Below are 20,179 nucleotides of genomic sequence, written 5' to 3'. Positions count from 1 at the left end.
ACAAGTCATAAATTATGATTTTTGTTTAAATCCTAAACAGGGTTTTCATTTGTGAACGCATTGTGTCAACACCGTGAACACGACAGTTTGATAACTGGACTCATTCCTCAACAAAGCTACTGCTTCAATGTTATCTTTGGAGAAAACATTTTCTCACTTTTCCTGCTCTATAAATAGACGTCAGCAGACCAGCAGACACCGAAATCTTTCATCAGTCAAACTCTGACTGCAGAAACAAACTATTGTTTTAAGACTTGGGGGGGGGGAAGTGAACTTATCCTTTAATTTACAATAGGACAAACAGAAATCATATGATAAAGTTTGAAATCAAACAAGGACCTTTTGTAAATGTGAGACTTGTGTGTCTCTCAACTTTCTTCGAGGAACTTATTTTTGCTCAATCCATCTTAGACAGGCAGGCATTGACAAAGTTAAACCACATCAACAGTACGTTTAAAGAGTTCAAAGAATTTAATCTAGGTTTGGAGTCAAAACTAAAGTGAGATTTAAAGAGAGATTTCAATTTAGTCATATTCATTTCAAGCGTGTTTTAAAGTTTGGAGCAAAAGAAATTTTACTTCAACAATGATTTAATCAGGTTGAAAGTTAATCCTTGTTGGTACAATCCAGCCTCATATTAGTTTCCTTTACTGTAATTTAGCAATTTGCACACAGCAAAGCGTCGTTATTTCATCCTGTGGACTACACATGTATACAAAGCTGAAAAATGTTTTTATCTTTGTACCTCTACACACCTTTCTGATAACTATATTTTTATCTCTCTGTAAAAGTGACCTTTGGATTTAGTGATACGTCACTCTTGCTGGCTTCCTCTAATTGTCAATCCACATCCCTTTTCATTCTAGCAAAGGGAGGTCCTTTCTGTTGATCGCTACTGTGCTTTATTCTCTGTTTGTTGTGTTGTTGTCAAATCTGGTAAGAAAGCAGCAGGGCAGAGGGAAAGTGAACAGATGAGTACTCTAACAGTTTACAGATCTAGTAATTGTGCGTTTGCATGTTTCTTATTCAATTACAAACCAAACCAAATCAGTCCAGAAAAAATATTGAATGAAAAATGTCAATGGAATGATAAATCAAATTAGAGGATGCCCACATTTCATGCTACTGTGAAAGGTGGCTTTTGGCTTCAGTGTCTGAGTCAAAATCACTGACAAAGCGATGATACTTGACAACTTCAAAATGAGAATGGGCTGGATTATTTATGGTGGAGGGAGGGGTCAGGCTATTTCCAAGGAAAATAAAAGCTTGGTAAGCTTTGGTGAGCTTTAAAAAGAGTTTGTCTTCACCTAACCTAACCTGTCAACCTTAAATTTTCACAGCCACATTCACATTCAGAAGTACATGAAAACTAGAAAACATAATAATGCATATGACATTAGACAACAGCGGCAAAGGTTTTGTATCAACATTTCAAGTAACAAATTTGAAATAGGAGGTTTCAGGTTCCTCTACCAGGAAATTTTAAGCATCAAACTCTTCATTTCCTGATAATTTTCTGATAAATCTTTATGCAGCCATTTGTACCTTTTTTTGCATCAATGTACGATGCTTTTTGTTTTTGTCAAAATTGAAATCCTCTATTACATTTATCTTTTTATCTCACTCATATGTTAACTTTGAGGCTTCAAACCAGCAGTCCACAAACCAATAAGTGATGTCACAGTAGCTACATCTATAAGTTATACAATCGGTGGTTTTTATTGGGGGGCACAAATGCACGTATTCTAAATACTGTGTCTGTGTCCCCAAAATCCCTGCTGTAATCTACACCCTTGAAAACACACCTGTGAAACCTTGAAAAACAAAATATAAAACTATACTACCCGTAGCACACTGTTATCTGTCCCTACACCCAATCTGTTTATGGTTGCTATCTGAGATCAGCATACTTCATAAAGTCAGGTGACTGTGCCAAAGAGACAGCCTATCCCCACTGTGAAGTGCCGAGCTTTTGCAATAATGATGGACATTTAAGACTAACCCAGGAGAGAGGAGGAGAAAGGAGTTTTTCTTATGAACGTGGCATTTACAGGAGTTGTGCTACCAGGAAAAAATTCTATTTTTTTTATTTTTTATTTTTTCCAGTGTTTATCAACCTAAAGGTGAGATTGTTGCTCTTTGTGTTTTTCTTATTGCAATATTAGACCTCAGTGGCCTCTTATGATGGAATAATTTAAAGCTGTTTAATCAATCTCTAACAGTTGAAAAATTAGAAGTACGTGGTCTGTGTCATGCCTGTGAGTAATTTTAAATATCTTTTTTTCCGCTGTTTAACAAAGACAGACATTAGTGTAACATTTTTATTACAGAAATAAAGCTCCAGTAATTTTGCTCCAGAGTCTGAATGAATGGTATCAGCGGGTCAGTTTAGATAATAATTCACTCGTAGAGGGAAATTGTACCACATATTTTTCATTAATTATTTAGCAAATGGGTGCAAGGACTATTCACCTGCAAAAAAAGGTTTGTCATTGATCACAGCACCACTTTAATTTTCCACTTGACATGGAGACAATTATGTTTAATGTTTTTTTCTAAACTGATTATCTCGACTCTCTGTTTGCCTACTGGGTGGTGTTCACTGTTATGGCGCCTCATTCGCATGGTTGTCTTGGTAATCTCTGTATCTCCCAAACCAGAACAGACATCCTCATCTCTTTTTTGAATTTTTAAGTCTAAATTTAAATTAATTACAAGATTTTACTTCTTTATTTTAAAGCATTTTATACCATTCAAAGCACCCCACTTGTAGGCATTTATGACCATTAAGTAGGCCTACACAAAGTCTGCAACTTCTATAGGTTTTCTCTACTTTATACTCTTACTTCTAGGGATGGGAATTGATGAGATTTTATTGATACCAATTATTGATTCTGCATATCAGTCTGATACTTCATCAGTCCTATTTTTAATTCCTGATCAATTTTCTGCATGAAAAGAAAAAGTCCTCCAGAGGTTTTCATTGTCAGTGCAACTGTTTTATTATCTCTGAGCACAGTTTGGATGAAACAAGAGAATATTTCTGTTTTTTTATGTGTTTTATTTGTGAAAAAAAATCTGCTAATCCTACCTGCATGGCATTTATGTTATATTAATAGAGGATGTTTAACAGACAAGCTGCTCGGTTGAGACACAGTGGAACTCAAGTGTAGACTGTCAAACAGGCAACAGGACATTCCTGATATTCAAGCTCACGTAGCGTTGAGAGATGTTTATCATTTTACATTACCAGTATACTAGTAGCGCTGATGTTATTTCTCCGTAAAATGAAGTCACGCCACCTCCCTCACAAACATGACTCTCCTTCCTTGTTAAAGTTTTAAAGACACATTTCATTCACAGAGTAGGCTACACAACATGCAACCTCTACAAACTTCACCCACTAATACAAGACAAACCCACTGACTTGGCGTTATCTGGAGCCTGCTACAATGGAGTGCCCCCAGAATTAGGTTTTTCTGTAGGCCAACCTAGAGGCTAATGTCGCCCTGGTTCCCTCGTCAGAAAGCCTATGGGATTCTTCCATTTGATTATGAATCACTGCAGAAAATAAACTATGTGAGAAATTAATGTTAATGATACTTGTCTTTTGTTCAGTAAGATAATTTTCAAAATTAAACCCCACTGTCAGAATTTTTGAAGCCTAAACGCAATCGCCAGAAGAAAAACAGCTATTGCTAGGCTTAAACAAACTACATAACAGTCGTGTCGCAACCATTACGAGGCTGTAAAGCCGTGTTTGTCGCAGATCAGGGTGATAGTCTGTATTTTTATTTAGCCACTTGTTTTTTAATTAGATACATAAAAGCTTCAAAGTTTATGAACAGGGTATTTACTGACATATTTTATGTCATAGAACAAAATGTGAAAGTCTCTCACAGAACTTATTTACTAAAAAAAAAAGTTGACTGGATACCCTAGCCTAAATATATCCAATCAATGTGGTCCATATTTGTGGCATTAAATTGTTTATGATTTAAATGATTACTTAATTGCTTTTCTGTTCTACCTGTACAATCTTTCATTTCAATTAATAAATCAAATTAAGACTTGAGACAATGCTGAGCACTTTCAAATCCATGCTAATCTACCTTTTCACCATTGTTTTTTTTTATTAATTCTCTTTTAAATCATAAATATCATCAATAAAATAAGATAAACTTTATTGTCTCTCCCAATCAGTGGCAGAAATTCTCCTTTGACAAGGCTCCAGCAATAAATATAACACATTATTAAACACACTTAAGGCACATTCAAACTCACAAAGTACATATATTAAAATGCAGCAGCAGATAAAATTATGTAGTGGAGTGTCTATTTCATTTTGATCAGGGTGGTTATTGCAGAGGGAATAAAAGATTTTTTGTAGATGTTTTTGCGGGCCAGAGGGACCTTGTAGCATCTGCCTGATGGCAGCAACTGGAAGGAGTGATGGGGGGGTGAGAGGGGTCCTCTGTGATCAGGGTGACTTTCCTGATCACAGAGCAGTTATACAGTTCAGAGAGAGGGGTTTATGGTGAACCAATGATTTTGCTGGCCTGATTAACAATACGGGAGAGTTTAGTTTTGTGTTAGGTGGAGAGGAAGCTGTACCAGGATGAAATGTAAAAGTGAGGATGGATTTAATAAGTGAAACGTAAACCAGGCTTAAAATGTCTGACTTTAAATGTCTGCAGTTTCCTCAGTAGGTGGAGGCACTTTGTTTTTGAGATGTTAATCTTAAATGAGTTGGGCCAAGTTGTCAACTGCCTGTTGATATCAGGTCAGTGCAGTGTTATCATGCAGGTGAGCCACCAGAGCCACATTGTCTGCATATTAAAAAGAATCATTCCTTCACTGCTACATGAGATGTTATTGGTATAAACAGAGAAGAGAACTACCACTACATCCTACCTCCTTACTTGCTTATTTGGGTGCTTTCGGAAATACTCACTCTGAGTGCAGGAGCGCACTTTAGCACAAACTGCGCACTCTGTCTCTGGAGATGGAGCAGCAGAGTGCCCAAAGTAGTGAATTTGTGATTAACTACACCGTTTTTTTATTTCATGTAAGACTAGAATGCTCAATTTCTTCGAACACCACTTTGTTTTGGTGTAGATTGTTAAAAATTACAAATGCACCCCTTGTTTACTATCATTAGAGCATTGGTCATATTATCACAGCCTTTTAAAATACTTGGGATATGTACAAACTTGTAGGAGAATGTACAGTTTCTGAGAACACCTTGAACATGTTGATGTCAGAAATGTAAATAGAATTACAGTGACTTTGTAAAAATGACTTTTTGGGGTTTGGGAAAATCTAGCTGTTAACATTAATTATTGTCCCAAAGCACATCACTTGCTTACAATCAGACAACCCAATGCATTGTCCCATCATCTCCTGTCTACAACCATTCTCTCTCCAAGGGTGAGCCATGAGCATCTCCGCCTGCCAGTGGACTACTCTGCGCCCGATCATCTTCGGCAGCCTAATAGTTTTGTGTTTTCTGGGTCTTCTCTTCACATACTACCAGCCTGATATCAAGTTCCCTAATTTTGGCATTTACCTAGAAAAAGGTCGTCAACTCTGTCCAGCAGTTCTGTGTGCAGAGAGCGCACAGACCCAGAACTCAACCACTGCAGTGGACACTGGGACTGACACCATTGTTTTGATCTGGATGTGGCCATTTGGTTCCAGACATGACCTCAGCTGCAGTATTTACAATATTGAAAGATGCCACTTGACAGACGACAAGACTCTTTACCATAAAGCCCACGGGGTTCTCTTCCACCACAGGGACATACATGGAAATGGGGAAAACTTGCCAAAAGAGCCACGTCCTTATTTCCAGAAGTGGGTGTGGTGGAATATGGAGTCCCCTGCAAACTCAGGTCAAATGTCCAATCTTAATCACTTATTCAACTTGACATGCAATTATCGTCTTGATTCAAATATTCCAGTGCCTTACGGGTATCTGGTTCCAGTGACTCCTCAAGATAAGAGTTTCAAACTGCCAGCGAAGGACAAGCTGGTGTGTTGGATTGTGAGCAACTGGAATGTACGATATCAGAGAGTTCAGTTCTACAATGAACTGAAGAAACACGTCAACATTCATGCCTATGGAAATGCCTTTGGCCAACGCATCAGTAACGAAGACTATTCGAAGATAGTTTCTAGTTGTAAATTCTACCTCTCCTTTGAAAACTCTGTCTACAAAGACTATATCACAGAGAAATTATACAGTCCTATGATGAGGGGAAGTGTACCAGTAGTTCTGGGCCCTTCAAGACAAAATTATGAGGATCATATCCCAGCTGACTCTTTCATTCACATCAATGACTTTTCTACTCCAAAGGAGCTGGCAGAGAGGCTACTCTACCTAGACAAAAATCATTCTGAGTATATGAAATACTTTGATTGGACAAGTAGGTATAAAGTTAAATCTGCTTGGTTCGGAAAAGAACATGCTTGCAAAACTTGTAAATACTTACAAAACCACAGAGGGTACCAAGCTTTTCATGGCCTCAACAAATGGTACTGGGGTTAACAGCACTCTACCAAAAAGGATATTTGCTGAATTACATTTCAGTCTGTGACACAGGCAATAACGAACTCAGGATACCACACTGCCAGTTGTCTACAAACAAAACTGTACTGTATCCAAATAATTTCAAAGGTGTTGTGATCACTCATATAGATGTTCTTTATATTTTGGGTTAAATTTATTTCTTTGCCTGGGCAGTCGCCACAAAAAATACATTGGCATTGTATGTTTCTGCAAATCCCGAATACACTACATTTGAACATTTATCATATAAACGTTTCTAAAATTAGGTAAAAATTAGGCTGAATTTGTCATTGGGAGGTGGGTGGGAATGTGGATTGAATGTCATTGAGGCAAAAGTCCTGCCAAGCTACAGACCACTGTTCAAGACCAACAGACAATAAAATTGGTCCTTGGTGTGTATCCATTATTTGCATCAGCTTATAGTGCCATGAAAAGAGATTGTTTTTTACCAAGACATTGCTGCTTTTTAGTGGGGATTGTTCCCCCAAACTCATGTATTTTAATCCAAAACATGATCTTTTTCTTAACCACAACCAAGTGGTCGGTCAGAAACATATGATGCCAACATATTTTTCTAGTGATTGGGATGCCTTTGCTCAGTGTCATAATGCATGCAGCAGAGACAGTCTGCAGAACCTTGGATTTTGTGAATGTAGTTTCACACAAATCCTTACAATAGTAGACTTTCAGGACTATGGTCTGCCACATGATTATCTGGGCTAACATTATTCTCACAAACGCTGCATCTGACATTTGTTACATAATAATACATTTTAATTGCTTTTCACATATTTTTCCATGGGTGCTTCCAATCCAGTGAAGGTATATGGAATTTAATATCCATTGTTTAGTGTTTTAAAACATTACCTCATCTCAGTGTCTCAGAGATGTGTATCTCAAAACCTGTCTAGAAGTAACAGATAATATATGTATGTATGTATGTATGTTTTCTTTTTTCTGTTTTTCTAATTTGTGCGAACCCAACTGTTAATTGCGATTTATGCAAATGTATATATGCATTTGTGTTTTTCATCAGGAGGTTTTATGTGAAGAATTTTCTAAGTAAAAGTTAAAAAGGTATTTTCTCATATCAAAAATCTAATTTCTCATAAACAATTGCCACTCTTTAATATCAGAAATTTAAAATGTCAACTTTGAATATATAAATTATGCTTCAATGCCAGTTGTTCATGTGATATCAAAAGTTGAAGCTGCAATTATGAACTAACTTTGACCTAATGCTAAAAAGGTTTCTTTCCATGGACAAAAACATAGAGGTCATTTGGTATATTTACTTTGCTGATACAAAACAGTTCTTCTGTTCTCTTCCTGTTTTACGAGCAGCGACAAAAGGACTTTATTCTTTACAGAAAGCCAATAAAACAGCATTTTATAGCCATCACCAAGTCAATGATTTACGTTATGACTGCTGTTGGTAGTTTCTGGCACTCTCAGTGGACTTCCTTTTATTTGGACATTCAGAAAATCTTGTTTCATAATAAGAAGTATGTTGACCTGTTTATCCATTTTTTTAGCCGGGGGGGACAAAGGTGGTCAGTGGGAAATATTTTCCCCTAAAAAGTCTTTTATGAAGACACTGAGGGGCCCAATTTGGCTGTTGGGAAAAATTATGATACACTGTTTTTATGAATACAGTAGTCATGGTAGTCATAAAACATCCAAACACCTTACATATCTGCTTCAACAGGTTCTACTTCAGTGTCAGCATTTTCTTTAACATAGATCCTCATGGTTGTCTATGCAATCTTCATCTTTGTCTCTGCAAGGTCTGCAAGTTTTCACTAATAAAGAACAAAGAGAAGAACCATAAACTCTGTTAATATTGCATCACATGTGCTTGACTTTCCCTGTTCACGTTTTTCTCTGTTCATTTGTAACAAATTGTTAATTGTCTAGAGAGAATGATGAGAACTACATTTGTCAAATACAACAAACCACAATATAAGCATTTGTTTGGTAAAAATATATAGAAAATTTCCTCAGATTCAACTTCTGCGCACACTATGCACTCTTACAGTACATCTCTACCTCCATCTAGTGGCCGCCCCACGTATAAGATGGAGCCACAATCTTTTGTTTTTAAGGGTAAATACTAAACATCACTTTTTGTTTTACAATACAATAATACTAAAATGATAAATTATGTTGTTATTTATACCACGGGAGATTATTGTTCTTTTAATTATTATTATTATTATTATTATAACAATAAGAAATACTATAATAATAATAATAGCATTATTTTATACTGTGTAATATATACTAGTATTAAATATTATTATATTATGCTATAAATATCATACCAAAAAAGACCTACAAGATAAAACAACACCCATAATTGTTTATTCTTTTATGCATTTGGTTTAGGCCTATGTCCCCATAATGTTTTTCAAACAGACAATACTCGCACAGCTGTGAACTCACTGAGGTCACGTCACATCCGTAAACAAAGACGGCCCACGTGAAGCAGAACAGAGCGTACCATTTCAACCAAGGGTGATACTATGCAGAGTATTGTATCAGAATTATTTTACGGGGCTATATGTGAGCATTTACTTTCATACATGCAATTTTAAGATCTATATGTTTATGGAAAGACTTGAATGTCCAATCATAAACCTTGTATTCGCCTTCAATCAGCCGTTGTTCACCCCTATGTATGAAATGGTTTCGTCGGTTTGTCCTAAGAGCTAGCTGGGGTAACAAGGACCTTTAAACAGATACACGAGCGTTTCCGTACGACGACGAATCCTCCCTTAAGAGTTGAGCTATTTTGGGAATCAGTCTCCCATCCGGAGACTTGAATGAGGTAAAGGTCACTTTTGTTTCGGATATTTTACTTAATTTGAAATTGTGAATCATTCGGCTGGTTCTGTTAGCAACTTTTACCATCGTGTTGGCTTTGAGTTTGGCTTTGTTGTGGAGCGGAAACTTGGATACAGTCGTCGAAAGAACTAGCAAGCTAAAGTCAAAATATAGCTGCCGTGTTAAATTAACCAATGTCATGATTTGTATTCGGCTGTTATCGCCAGAGCGTTTGGTAAAGTAACAAAGACAGTCGTGCAAACACTACCATCATGTAAACAACACTCGTGAAATCCACGATAGTAACAACAAATGTCGTCTGCAGTAAGCGTGTTTTTGTTTTTTTTTTTTGTACGAGCTCTGGTGTCAGCATAGAGACAAAATGTACTGTTAAATGTGCATGGGGTTCTTGTTTTGGTCTGTTGTTGAGATCACGTGTACCCACTCCTTACGCGTGTGTGGATAATTTTTTTCCATGTGCATAGCAGTGTAACCAAAGATTTTCCATACAGGGGTGAGAGACAGAGAGCTGCAGCCAATAACAAGAGTCCCCGTGTAGTTAGACCTGCCTCCCCGATTCAGTGCTTTGTTTACATTATACTGCAGCAGAATCTGGATCCCAGAAGACTGTCTTTGTTCTTGCAGGAGTTACTGTAACAGCGTGGAGCCTATATGGACCTCTACTGCGTAGATCCAAAACACCTGGGCACGTTATTGGGTTGTTGACAGACATGTCAGCACACTGCATTCCTGTGCTGGAGCTTACAGTCTACATTAGACACTTTATTAAGGCATTGTTGGTTATTTATGCAGGGGAAGAGGTGGTGCAAAAAGAGAGAGACATGTCAAATACTGTTTAAGCACTGGGGAGGGAGTTATGTGTTTTATTTTGGTTTATGGGAGGGGCATACGACTTTAAATGGTGGTATGTTGTATTTATTACAGAGCTTACACCTAAATTACACCATTTTTAAGAGACAGAAACTGTAATAATTGAAAATATTACATTTTTTGACAGTCCTTGGACACATCATGTGCAACAAACAGTTATATTTTTAAAAAAATTTTAAGCCTAAAATAATGAGATTTAATCCAAATCACCTTTTTCTACGTCTCATGTAAAACAACATTAACCGTTTGCTCTAACTAACCAGCATGCACAACAAGAGTGAAGGCTGTTTTTTCCAACTCCAGGATTTTGTTTTCAATTTTTAATTTTCAAAGTTTTAAGTCAAGTAACTAATTAGGGAATAAGGAAGGGTCATATATTTTCCCCAAGACATTCAGGGAGGCTCAAGGAAAAGTATTTGTGGCTTCAGTGAGCTTCAAAATAAAAAAAATAAATAAAAAGGTCACATCTCAGCCCACCCCCTCCTCTGATAAATAAAGAACAGTTCCTAATTCAGCTCACGTGTCTACACACATGCCAAATGTTTAGGTTTTATCTCTCAGTTTTTGCATGCTGTATTTTATTTTACCTAGTATGCAGACTACTTTAAGAGGATTGCTTATAATGAAGCAGCAGATGACAGAGGAGACCTAATCCGTAATCAGTTTTCTGGACTGTACCATTCCCATCACTCTGGATAATCTCTGAAAATTGGCCTGCTGCGTTGCTGTGACCTAGCTGTCAAGTCTAGCAGATGATGTAATGAATGAGCTGCGGATACAGCAGGGGGAACATAGAAGTCACACACTCACCCTGCGCACCCACCCACCCTCACCCCTTGAGCTATCTTTAAACCAAAAGAGCAGCGAGAGGGAGTGTGCATTCATTTTTAGGAGCAGATAACTGAGACCGGGGACAGGAACACCCAAGGGTCACCCTGCCAGCACTGTATGCCTGATACAGTGCTGTAAGATAATATTAGAAAGGCAGAGGTCTGACTAATTAAAGGCGTTGCAGTATGTATTTGTGTGTATTTATTTGTGGCTATTTGTTTATGTGTTTGTAAGAAAAATACAAGCTAAAGACACACATACAAACATAAACAATCCCTTTTTCTTATGCAAATGTGTTTTTATTTGCATGTAAAGGACAGACAACACAGGGACAGGTGTAACAGGATCGTTTCAGCAGTTGAGAAGCCCTCTGTTGTCTCCGTGTTGCCCTGGAGACACAAATGATCTCAGATAGCTCCGGACACAGCGTCCCTTTTGTCCTCAAGCAATACAAGCTTTTGTTTAAACCTAGTTATGGAGATTTGTTCTGTTTGTATCCTGACTTTGGAGAGTGTTGTCAACCTCTGTGACAGTTAACGCACACTGTGTTTTCTCAAAGAATTACCTCATGCACCATCAGATCAAGATGTTGATACTTAGAATTGGGCAACAAAGCAGCTATCTCTGTTTCCGTAGAGACTGGGCTGCCAGCTGTTTTATTAAGTGTGACTGGTGTTTTTGTTACAGTGCTTTAACTGCTTTGGCAACGCCAACTGCTGCTAAAGTGAAAATAAATTCTGTCATTCACTGACAGTTACAGACTTTCTGCCTTTGAGACAAGCACAAGAAAAACGATGGTAAAAGCTCTCTTAAAGGGGTTATGTGTCATAACAATGTGAGTAGTATGTGTAGGTGAACTGTTGTAAAATTTCCTCCATCTTACCAGAGCACAGATCTCCCCGCCCGAACCTGCTGGCTGTACGGCTGTTGCTAGAACTGAAGATCGCAATTAAAAAAAAAACAAGGCAAAGTAAACCAATAAAATAGCTGAGCACTCTAGTTTTAGCAGATGTTACCCAAAAAGTTAATGTTGTGACAATTTTTATCTGCGTAATTATACATTTTTTGTTTTAGGTTATTATTTCTAATTTATTTTGGACAAGAATGAAGCTCTATGTCACAAAAAAAAACTTACAACAGGCTTTGGCAACACAGATTATACTTGTAAGGAAATTTAAGGTGTGAAATGTCCAAAGTATTTTACTGAAGCACTTAGAAGAGCAAACAAACAGTCAAGAAATGATAAACTTTTAACTTCAAATTCCAAACCTGTTGCTGTTTCTGTAAAAGTCTTCAGATACCCATCAATCTATGACCCGCTGAACAGGTTCAGTCAGACATAAAGGCCTCCTGTTGAAGATGCAGTCAAAAAGCTAACCAATTTCACATGTGCAGCTGTAACCCAAGATGCCTCTAAACGATGAGCGACCCGCCTCCACATCCAGCGGCGAGGACCAGGGCAGTGATGTGGAGTCGTCGTCGGAGCGCTGTGACAGCATGACGTCGACCAGCGACCTGGACTGTTCCCGCGAAAGCTTCACCAGCGACTGCTCCAGCAAACACTGTACACCCTCCTGTGAGTTTGCCACCTCGCCCTTTTCTGGTTTTCTGGTTTTCTGTTTCTGCACTGTCTCAGACCAAACATCAAGAATTTATGATTTACTACAAGCCTGAGATAGGGAAAAACAATTAAAAAACAAATGGACAGCGTTTAATTTGACAAAACAATTTAAAGCAGAATTATGTTGTAGTTTCAGTCTGTATTTAACCTCACCACTCTCATCATGCTGCTTCAATCATCAGTTTTATGCTCCCTCTTTTTTTGTTTAAGCTCTTATTCATCATTTTATTAAGCTTGTTCACTATTTGGTTCCCACAGCAAGTCCACCCAAAACCTTAACCCTGGATGAAGTCATGGAGTCTGCCAGGGACATGTCCAATCTCAGCATCGCCCATGAGATCATTGTGAACCGCAACTTCCATCTGGAGCCAGACACCCTACCCCAGGGCAGGTATAATGTGAAAAAAATATCTTGGCTCTTCATTTGTTGTCAACCTGATCATGTTTTGTGTATTTTGAATTAACATAAATGCCAGTTTTTCAGGTAAGGGTTTAGAGAAATATAGAAGTAGGTGCACATGAGCTGAATTACACTGAGCATCCTCGAACCTCTCTCACTTTGCAAATTAGGACCACCATTTTAGAGCCACAACCAAATACGCCACTTTTCTTTCCTTTTGGTCATATTTCGTCTTTTTGACAGCCCAAAATTGCACAGTGTGCTCCTCCACAGTTCCACCCTCTCGTCCAAATATGGTCACTTCTTAATTGAAAGAAATCAAGATGACAACGGCCAAAATGTTGCACTCAAGGCTTCATAACAGCAGTCCACAAACCAAAGGGGGGACGTCTCGCAGTCTATGTGCTTGCTGTTGTCTCTCACTCCTCACACTCCAGTGTCTGCTGTTTATTCCCTGCATTGTGGAATAAGATGCTGTTAGTTATATAGTACTTTATGCACCATCCCTACTAAAGCCCTTTTTTATTAAATAGTCATTTTTCCTACAGGAAATCTACTCAGCTAATTTAAATGCTCCATTTGGTTTTTTTTTTAAGTTTATGGAAGGCAGTTAGAGATAATCTCCACAAGGCCTTTTGGGACATCCTGGAGTCTGAGCTCAACGACGACCCGCCTGAGTATGGGCAAGCCATCAGATTACTGGAGGACATCAGAGAGGTCAGCACACAAAATGTTATAATAACGGCTCCACTAGATTTGTTGAAAGAACTTTATTGATTAAGATTTTTCTTAAATTCATTGGCTTCCCTTTGTTACTGTTATATTTAGGGGTCGACAAAACCAATATCAGTCGACCCCTCATTATATGAAAAATCACTTAATCACTGATTACTCAAGTTATAAATAATGCTTGCCATAATTTTCCTCTTCAGACTTTACTGTCATTCCTTAATCCGGGTGCCAATCGGATGCGGACCCAGATCATGGAAGTGCTGGACATGGACCTGATCCGTCAGCAGGCTGACAACGATGCTGTTGACATCCAGGGGCTTGCCTCGTACATTATCACCACCATGGGCAAGATTTGTGCCCCAGTTAGGGATGAAGAGATCAAGAAGCTCCGTGGAAGCTCAGAAAACATCGTGACACTATTCAGGTAAACACACACACAGGGTTTAAAGCATTTGAAAACATTTGTTTATGATCAGAGATTGTGTTGTCTGTCTGAGAGAAAACATGAATTTGACTGTTTAATAAGAAGCAACAGAATCACAGTGGCTCCTCTTTTTTTTTTGACACACCAGGGAGATCTTCCGTGTGCTGGACCTGATGAAGGTGGACATAGTCAACTTCACAATCGATAATCTGAGGCCTGTGCTGCAGAGGCAGAGTGTTGAATATGAGAGGGCAAAGTTTCAGAGCATCCTTGACAAAACACCCAGTAAGTGAACAAGTGCACCATTTTTTTCTATAGCTTTTTATGCTGATATTTATCATTTCAATTGCAATTAATTCACAGTTTACCCTGACACAATACAATATGTTACATGTCAAAAACAAATACAAATAAACAAATAAACAGCGGAGGTCGGTGAAGGACAACAAGATAAAAATAACTAAAATAAATAGCATTAAAAATGTCATTTAAAATGACCACTGTCAGACTTTAGTAACCTGTTAGCAGAGGGAATGAAAGAATTGGAGTTGCCAGGTAATTATAAAATAATGAGTGGAATAAACATATTTTTCAAAATTATTCTAATTTATTGACATAAAAGGTATTAAAGGGATAGTTTGGATTTTTTGAAGTGGGTTGTATGAGGTACTTAACCACAGTCAGTGTATAAAATACAGCATATGTATGATATCAGACATCTGACATCCTTCATCTGTCAGTTTTAATATACAAAGTAATTTTCATTCCATTTTATTTATTTATTTGCACCTTTTAAAAACAGTAACAGAAAACGCGTCAAAAAGAATACAGAAAAACAGGGTGCCAGGACAGGTTAGAAACCCAATGAGCTTATAGAAATATCTCACCAAAGGTTAAACAATAAATTACAAGTAATACAATAAATTACAGTACTTTGATGCAAGCAATATACAATGGGGTCAACAAAAAATGCCTAAAAGATCGAGACAATTTATGAGTGTGAGTGTGTATATATGTAGTGGGGGCACCCTGCTCTGTGTTTCTTTCAGCTAAGCGGTCCTTGGACTTAAAAAGATTGAAGACACCTGATTTAAGACACCAGCATCACACAATGACAAAAACATATTAAGCAGTGGAGGCAGGGATAGACAGCAACTCCCATATTCTGTGAGGTAAAATTACTGTTTTTGTCTGTGGAGTTTGGTGACTTGAAGAGGGCGACATAACGGTGTCTCTTTCCCCATGGAAAAAACTGTCTGGCAAAAATGTAAAGCAGTAAAAATGTTCTGAATATAATGTACACTTAATCTGATATTGAATTTTTTGGTGGCTAATAACTTTTTTGCCGCTGCCCCCGTCCATAGCAGTATATTGCTTAGCTTCTGTATATCTGGCTGCTTCTCCACAGTGGTGACATGCTGACCATTATCTACAGTACATAATACACTGAATATGGATTAATACTTCATACAAACCCAAAAAAACATCCAGACTATCCCTTTAAGAACAAACTCCTCAGTCGGTAATTCTGTGATAAACTTCATCAGATGCTCTGAAACACACCACCTCGTGGATCAAGTCAACACTGGAGGAGCTGTCGGCCATCACCCCCAAAGACAATCCAGGGAAAGGAGAGCAACTGGTGCCTGGGCCCTTTCAGGTCATCAACGCTGCAAACCTTCGCATCCTTACGTGGGACTACGATAAGAGCCAACTGCCTGAGGTGAGCGAGTTTTTGAATTTGTGTATGTAACTGACAGAGAGAGGTTTTACATTTTTGTGTAGCGCAAAACAATCAAGTTACCTAAAGGTGTGTCATGTGGACTGCCTCCTAGTTTCATGAAGGTAAATTCATTTTCCAAATTGACTGTTTTTAGACGTGGATGACTGATGAGACCCGTCTGCAAGAGATTCAGTGGCAGCTCCAGCGGTGTCAGGCGGTGAACGAGGTGCTGCTCATTATCTACAACACGGTTGGAGGGCCCATCCAGGGTCTGCCCTCGCTGTCTGACCGCCTGAAGAGGATGATCAGTGTGCTGCTGGACGGGATGCACAGGCCGTCAGTTGACTTTTCTTCATCCATCTCAAATCAGCAATCTGTAGTTAAACATTTATCGCTGCAATGAAATGAAGTCATTTTTTTTTAGATACTGAGTCATAATTTAAGATATTTAGTCATAATTTTCAGAAAATTCCCCATTATTTTGAGCAAGTTACTGATTATTTGTCATTATTTTAAATACCAACTCATTATTTTGAGATCCCAGGTCATTATTTTATCATACTTACAATTTTAGGATATTGAGTCATTATTTAAGATCATGACTTAATATTATTTTGAGTAAAATGAAATTATAACTAATTATTTAGAGCCACTAACTTCTTATTTACATTCATTATTTTGAGATAAGTAAATATACTTTGGGAAAAGTTTACCCTTTTCTATGTACTAAATTATTATTTTGAGAACGTTTCTCTTTTGGAGACGTTATGTCATTATTTTTGGAACAAGTGAGTAATTTTTGAGAAAGTTTCTCTTTTGGAGACGTTATGTCATTATTTTTGGAACAAGTGAGTAATTTTTGAGAAAGTTTCTTGTTATTTTGAGACAAGTAAATATTATTTTTGGGAAAAGTGTCCCATTATGTTGAGATAGATACTCATTATTTTGAGGAGGATTTAAGATATTAACTAATGATGAAATCAAGTCATCATTTTTGACATATTTGTTATAAGATACAAATTATTTTGTGATAATAGCTTCTTAATTATTAATTCCTATTTTTTGAAGATGCTAGGTCATTATTTGGGAAATGTTTCCCATTATTTTGAAATGGTAACTCATTTTGAGAAAGTATGTTATTTTTTTTTAAGATGCCAACTCATTATTTTGAAATACGCATCATTTCTGAGAAAGTTTCTCATTATTTTAAGATACTAACTTTTTTTATGGTTCTTATTATTTTGAGAATGTTTCTAATTCATTTTGAGAAAAGTCATTATTTTTAAGAAAAATTCCTATTATAACACACAACTCATTATCTGGCGAAGGTTTGTCATGTTGAAATGATATGAACGCTTTTTTTTTAAAGTAACTTATAATAATGAGACACTTCTCATGATAATGACTTATTCTACTTAATCTCTTTTTTTTCATCATATCAGGGAAAATGGGCTTCCGTAGTTACTGACTCTCCACTTTACATAAAATAGGCTCAAACCAGACCTCTCCTCTCCTTCTATCTGTAGGGACTTTAACCTAGAAGAGGCACTAGAGGGCGTCAGTGCTCAGATCTGCTGTGAGCTCAACAAGTCTTTAACAGAGAGAAACTACCCCACGCTGACCCCGGCGCTGCAGGCCACACTCACAGGCCAAATCTGCAATATCACTCAGGAGGACAATCCCATCCGCACTCTCGTTGGTAAGAATGTGTGCTTATATGAGCCTTGTGCTTGATCGTCAAAATGTTTTCGTACCATTTATTGGAAAGAGAAATATGCATTTGTGAGTGCACCAAATTCATTTTTACTCACTGGCATTTTCTAACCCGACATTCTCTGTTTCTTTGCAGAGGATCGCGTGCAGCAGTACTTCATGGCCCTCATGTGTGATCCTAAACCCCAGGTCAAACTTGAACAAGTACCAGCTGGCTTGACTGCTATCAAGCCCGAACTTGCACTGATAGGAGCAAAGTTCGTCTCCCTTGTTAACTACAACAAGGTTGTCTATGGACCTTTCTACGCGGATATCATCAGGAAGCTGATGTTCAGCAGCAGCCCACCAGCAGCGAGTCCTCCTCAGGACACTGCTCAGGACTCTGTCACCTCCAAATAAACAAAATTTTGACCCGTGCAGTCTTCTTCTTGCTAGTAGACACAGAAAAAGCAAAGGAGGTCCTACAGTAGCTAGGCAGTGCATCTGCTCCGCTCAAGCCAGTGTACTCCAGTAGTTGGAGTTACCTTCATTATATTGTAAATGTAGTTTTTATCACTACATTTAGCAGTGAAGGCGCTGCAGTGTAGGTGCCATGCAGTAGACATTAAATGTAACCTGCATCCTTTGTGATTAAACATGCTCTCCTTTTAATAATTACAGCTTCAAACAGAGAAACCAGTATTACAGCGATCCATGTCTGAACCTAATAGTGATTCCTACATTTTGGATTTGTCTCCAGTCATGTTATACGTACAGAGGGATGGAGGAAGTCCACAGGGAGGAAAAGGGCAAAACCTTAGTGTGTCTAAGGCATAAAGCTTTATGAAGAAAAGAGGAAGAAGCTTATATATTTAGAATTGTAGCAGAGTAGCATCCTTATGTATAACTACATAGTTAACTATGACCACCTTTTAACATATTAATGCAAATCCTGAGAGCCCTTTTCCTATGGAATAAGTCTTTTTCATTGTTCTCCCTTTAACTTCTTTATCAGCCAGAGAACTTAACTTTGTGTATTTTTTTAATCTACTACTATACAGCAAAAAAAAGGCACAAAAAAAGGAAATGCTTTGGATATTGACTTTGCAAAAAAAGAAGAAGAAATAACTGTTGTCTGCATGAGTAGCTTTGTGTTGGGGTTAAAACATTTTAGTTTTGTTGTCACATGTTGTTTGTTCTATACTTTTACTCACACTCTGCCAGTGAAATACTTGTTATATTGATTTAGTTGCTCTGTTTGTTACATTTTTGAGGTACTGTTGTTGTTACAGTATTGCTGCGTTGGGTGTGGGGAAATGAAAGGTGCTGAACTCAAAAGAGATTTTGTGTCCAAAGTTTCCAATGGACCCAACGATGCACAAAGAAAAAGCAGTTGTGCACTTTTACAAAGGTTTACATGAAAATGTGGGAAGTTGTTGTTCTTTTCTTCTGTACCACAGTTAATATAATAAAACTTGAGAAAAACTGATCACGTCTACATTTGTTTAAGGACAGATTTGAAGTGCTTTGATGAAATGATATGTGTGTGCTACCAAAACCAAAATCCATGTTTAACATACAGTAAATAGTGTTGTATGTTGGCTTGTCAGTGCTCATGTAGAATCCTACATTTTATTTCAGTTACATATAGCATGTGGGTGAAATTTAGTTTTGTACACGGCCTTCATTGCACATTAACAGAAATATCATAATCGCAACTAAAGCACAAAGCCAAAACTGTATGCACTGACTCAGAGTACATTAAATATTTGTTTAACAATATGTAAAAGACCATGTTGTCATGTGCATAAGGTCAATAAACTCCATGACGAGAAAATTACCCATTAACTCTAACAAAAATTCACAAAATAAATTTGGAATACAGCCATGCTGTTCTACTTCATCTTAAAAGTCATATAATAATGAAGGCATGTTAATCTAAATGTGTTTTTCATGATTCATAATATTGTGTTTTTTAAGATACCTTTAACTCAATGGTTGTTTTTCACTAGCTCTAAGGCTAATAAATTAAATGTATATTGTAAAACAGACATTAAGCCGTGAGGTATATGTAGGTATACAAAATTAAACCATAATATATCATTTTAATGCAGAGGGTATATTTTCCTTCCCATGAAATAAATAAAACAATCAGAATTTTTTAAATAGTAATTTTTGCTATAAACATCCCTAATTGGATGCTAATGCTGGCATTTAGCTCTTTCATTCTTCATTTGTTCATATGACAAAGAAAGAGAAACAGTAACATGAGAAAATGCACAGGTGGTATAAAAACAAAACATGTAAAAGCACCCAATATAAAATTGAACTTAAAGACAGGTGTGCATGCTTATTACAAATTTACAAAAAGAAAGAGTCCAAATTCCAAAAGTAATACTAATGATGCTAAAGATACAGAGATGGTATTTTAAATCATAGACTTTTAATTATGCAATTACTATAGCGCT

General features: G+C 37.3%; 2 protein-coding genes across 2 annotated transcripts; both read left to right on the top strand.

The window, feature by feature from the left end:
- Window positions 1-1,975: 1,975 nt before the first annotated feature.
- Window positions 1,976-8,397, top strand: LOC121961113 (4-galactosyl-N-acetylglucosaminide 3-alpha-L-fucosyltransferase 9-like). Its single transcript, XM_042510977.1, has 2 exons — window positions 1,976-2,123; window positions 5,430-8,397. The coding sequence occupies exon 2, from the start codon at window positions 5,438-5,440 to the stop codon at window positions 6,548-6,550; it is 1,113 nt and encodes a 370-aa protein (XP_042366911.1). The 5' UTR covers window positions 1,976-2,123; window positions 5,430-5,437; the 3' UTR covers window positions 6,551-8,397.
- A 907-nt stretch (window positions 8,398-9,304) lies between these two features.
- On the top strand, window positions 9,305-19,200 carry tcp11l2 (t-complex 11, testis-specific-like 2). Its single transcript, XM_042511788.1, has 10 exons — window positions 9,305-9,401; window positions 12,515-12,695; window positions 12,999-13,131; window positions 13,737-13,857; window positions 14,073-14,296; window positions 14,445-14,581; window positions 15,844-16,019; window positions 16,174-16,355; window positions 17,546-17,718; window positions 17,869-19,200. Exons 2-10 carry the CDS (start codon window positions 12,527-12,529, stop codon window positions 18,129-18,131), a joined length of 1,578 nt encoding a protein of 525 aa, XP_042367722.1. The 5' UTR covers window positions 9,305-9,401; window positions 12,515-12,526; the 3' UTR covers window positions 18,132-19,200.
- Window positions 19,201-20,179: the final 979 nt, after the last annotated feature.

The sequence above is a fragment of the Plectropomus leopardus genome, chromosome 22, assembly GCF_008729295.1.
Source record: "Plectropomus leopardus isolate mb chromosome 22, YSFRI_Pleo_2.0, whole genome shotgun sequence".
Taxonomy (NCBI): Eukaryota; Metazoa; Chordata; class Actinopteri; order Perciformes; family Serranidae; genus Plectropomus; species Plectropomus leopardus.
This window is presented reverse-complemented; position numbering and strand designations above follow the sequence as displayed.

Coding starts and splice junctions, on each gene's coding strand:
- LOC121961113 (XM_042510977.1), top strand. CDS start 5,438: ATGAGCATCTCCGCCTGCCAGTGGACTACTCTGCGCCCGATCATCTTC.
- tcp11l2 (XM_042511788.1), top strand. CDS start 12,527: ATGCCTCTAAACGATGAGCGACCCGCCTCCACATCCAGCGGCGAGGAC. Junction 14,582..15,843: donor CATCCTTGACAAAACACCCA/GTAAGTGAACAA, acceptor AAACTTCATCAG/ATGCTCTGAAACACACCACC. Junction 16,020..16,173: donor ATAAGAGCCAACTGCCTGAG/GTGAGCGAGTTT, acceptor GACTGTTTTTAG/ACGTGGATGACTGATGAGAC.